The sequence below is a fragment of the Gymnoscopelus microlampas genome (genome assembly GCF_963454915.1).
Source record: "Gymnoscopelus microlampas genome assembly, chromosome: 20".
Classification (NCBI taxonomy): domain Eukaryota; kingdom Metazoa; phylum Chordata; class Actinopteri; order Myctophiformes; family Myctophidae; genus Gymnoscopelus; species Gymnoscopelus microlampas.
Window position 1 is genome coordinate 46,879,207 of NC_139957.1, and position 3,685 is coordinate 46,882,891.

General features: G+C 48.7%; 1 protein-coding gene across 1 annotated transcript; it reads right to left on the reverse strand.

Moving 5' to 3' along the window:
* Window positions 1-288: 288 nt before the first annotated feature.
* Window positions 289-1,437, reverse strand: LOC311036177 (lactosylceramide 1,3-N-acetyl-beta-D-glucosaminyltransferase A-like; the record flags this gene model as incomplete). Its single annotated transcript, XM_084044709.1, has 1 exon — window positions 289-1,437. The coding sequence occupies one exon, from the start codon at window positions 1,435-1,437 to the stop codon at window positions 289-291; it is 1,149 nt and encodes a 382-aa protein (XP_083900835.1).
* Window positions 1,438-3,685: the final 2,248 nt, after the last annotated feature.

The following is a 3,685-nucleotide window of genomic DNA, read 5'->3' on the forward strand; positions in this document are numbered from 1 at the left end:
TTAGATCAGCTATTTTCACAATATTTATCTGTGGAACCATGTCAGACTAAATGTAATGCCTCAACTCCTACAATTCCAAGTGTTTGTCAAGGTGGGGGGGTCCTCAGTTCAAATATGATTAATTTGGGGGGTCCCCAGTTCAAATATGATTAATTTGGGGGTTCCCCGGTTCAAATATGATTCTTTTTGGGGGTCACGGCCTGAATAGGTTGAGAGCCCCTGTCATAGTGTACAGTGGTAGGTGTCATAGTGTACAGTGGTAGGTGTCATAGTGTACAGTGGTAGGTGTCATAGTGTACAGTGGTAGGTGTCGACCCAGAAGGGCAGACACAGGAGCGCCAGTTTCACCGCCTTGCAGTACGTCTCCCCGAGCGGCCCGGAGGCCGCCTGCTCCACCCGGGGGTCCGTGGCCGCCTTCCAGAGGTCGTGCATGTCCTGGCCGTGATGGCCGTGCGACGTCATCATCTGCCTGTAAACGCACGGGTGGTAGGGCGTCTTGCTCCCCCCCCCGAAGAACGCGTGATCCCGCGGCGTGACGCCCGCCACGTGGGCGCAGATGCCCATGAACGCGTCGTCTACGTGGATGGTGGCGTTCAGCGTGAGCGTGGCCCGGTAGATCTTCTCCACCACGTCGTTGGAGACCACGTAGCCGCCCCCGGACGTGTAGTCGGGGTAGGTGGAACGCGGGTACGTCTCGTAGGACACGCGGTGCTTGCTGTTCCGGCTCCGCAGGGCCGGCGCGCCGCTGTGCAGGCGACCCACCCACAGGCCGCTGACGTCGGTCCGGGCCGCCTCCCGCAGGTAGCCCACCAGGTTGGGCGTGTGGACGAAGACGTCGTCGTCCACCGTCATGAGGAAGCGGGCGTGGCCGCAGCGGCTCCGCGCCCAGTGGAACTGCGAGAGCAGCTTCAGCGTGAGGTTGCGGTACGAGTCCACGAAGTCCCGCTGGATCAGGTCGCCGTGGAGACGGTGCTCGCGCTCCAGATCCTCCCGGACGGCGACGCTCTCCGCGCCGCCCGGCTCCGCGGCTCCCAGGAAGAACACCACCTTGACCGCCACGCCCTGGGAGCGGAGGACGCGGGTCTCGTTGCCCCAGGTGGAGCGGATGTCCGCCCGCCGGTCCGCGTGCCTCGGCGCGCTCCTCACGGAGACGAGGAGCAGGACGTCCTGTCCGGAGCACGCGTCGGGGCGGTCCAGGAGGTAGGCGAAGTCGCTGAAGCGCCGGGCCTCTTGGCGCGTGATGGTGAAGTGCGTTCCGAGGAAGGAGAAGTCGTTGATCAGGCGGCGATAGACGTAGGACCGGACGCTGCTCGCCACCAGACCGTCCCGCAGATCCTCAGAGGAGATCCACATCAGGGCCAGCAGCAGCAGAGAGGTGGCGATGATGAGCTGAGCACAGCGCCGCCCGCTGCTCGCAGAACCCAAAGGCACAAACATCTCCGTTAAGAGAAAGTCCACCTCCGATATTATTCTGTCGGTGGGAGTTCGAGTCGGTTTCCGTTACGTTGTCGGTGTGTGTCTGACGCCTCGTGGCGCTGGATCTCTGACTTATTGAGGCCAGCTGGTGACGTCAAGCTGACGTCATCTATAACGTATATGAGCTCTATAATCTATAACGTATATGAGCTCTATAATCTATAACGTATATGAGCTCTATAATCTATAACGTATATGAGCTCTATAATCTATAACGTATATGAGCTCTATAATCTATAACGTATATGAGCTCTATAATCTATAACGTATATGAGCTCTATAATCTATAACGTATATGAGCTCTATAATCTATAACGTATATGAGCTCCAAATTTGGTCGAGGTGTTCGATCCAAATAGGGAAATAACGCGCGTCGCCAGTCGGTTATGCAATCCCCGTTATATATATATATATATATATATATGCCATTGACAGATTACCCGTTGTACCCTGCCTGTCTGTCTGTCTGTCTGTCTGTCTGTCTGTCTGTCTGTCGACAGATTACCCGTTGTACCCTGCCTGTCTGTCTGTCTGTCTGTCTGTCTGTCTGTCTGTCTGTCTGTCTGTCTGTCTGTCTGTCTGTGTCACTATAGCAGTGGCTCTCAAACTTTTTCATGTCAAGGACCCCCCAAAATGATATGTTTTTGGCCGCAGACCCCCATCTCAGAATGTTTAGTTCCAGGGACCCCCAGAAGCAAAGATTTGATTTTGATTATTAGCTCATAGCTACTCATACTCTGTTACAAGTAAAAGTCCGGAATTCAAAATTTAACTTGAGTAAAAGTGCAAAAGTATTGGTATCAAAAGTAAAAGTACTAAAATGTTTGAAATTAGCAGATCTTCAAGCTCACAACGAGCTTGTAGATCGGCTATTTTCAAACAGGCCTATGTATAGACGGATCCACAGAACGGCAATCATAACTGCGTTAGTCAAGCGACACCGCAGTTATGACTGCCTACAGGCAGCGTGTCTGTGGATTAGTCTGTAAAATAGGGCTAAAGTGGTTCATGTATATTTTATAATATGATACTTTATATCTGCAAAGTAACTAGTAACTAAAGTTTTCAAATAATTGTAGTGCAGTAAAAGTACAATATTTGCCTCTGCGATGTAGTGGAGTAGAAGTAAAAGTACTGACAATTGGAAATACTCCAGTAAAGTAAAAGCACCTAAGAATTGTACTTAAGTACAGTACTTGAGTAAATGTACTTAGTTACTTTACACTGGACATCATAGACATAATACCTATGATGCAGGCCTATGGTATGTATGTATCCATATTTGGGCAAAGTTTCAGCCAGATCCCATCCCCATTGAATTAGTCCTTGGGCCAGATGAGATATCGCTACCACTAAGTTGGCAAAACCTTACCTATACTAAATTGTTTTTTGGGCCAATATAAGTAAATAAAAATATGATAGACTTTCCATAGGAGCAGCTTTTTATATTTTTTGACATGTTGTTATTTTTCTCTATAGGCGGATTTTCATTCATAGCCAACAACATATTAAAAGTTATATAACACACTTTTTGGACATCACACTGCTCCTTTTTTTTAATAAATTAAACAAACCTGTGTCCAATTAAAGTAGTTGATGAAGTGGGTGTGGTCTATTTGGTGGTGGAGCAGTTTTTTCAGGAATCAAAGCTGAAGTAGTAGAGGCCCTAGGAGGGGTCCACGCGCGACTGCTTTTTTTTTTTTCTAGTTTTGATTTTTGGCATCCATAGGACCTCTAATATTGGGATTTTGATGATCCCAAGAAAAAAAGTGGTCCCAAGTGTGTTTTTTTCAATGTTTTATTAACCCTATGAGACCTGCGGGATGGCTGGCTGGAACGCCGGCGAGACTGTCTTTCGGAGACTGTGGAACACTCAAATTTAGACGTAGCCCAAAGATAGAGATACCATTTGATTCCAGACAACCTCAGGTTTCCAATGGGACCAACCTTGTCATGCTACCTTGTCGGGAAGGGGGCTAAATACCTAATGATTCAAAGTTAAGACAACATTTTGGCGAGGGAAAAACGACCATCACCATTTTCCAAATGGTCCCTTGAGCTGTCACCTCAATATATGTGAATGAAAATGGGTTACATGGATACCTACAAGCCTCTCCTGTACAGACATGCCAAATGTATGCCTATCTCATGCAGTTCTGGGCAAGAACCATGCAGTGTTTTGCATGCAGTACAAATATGTAATTTCTGC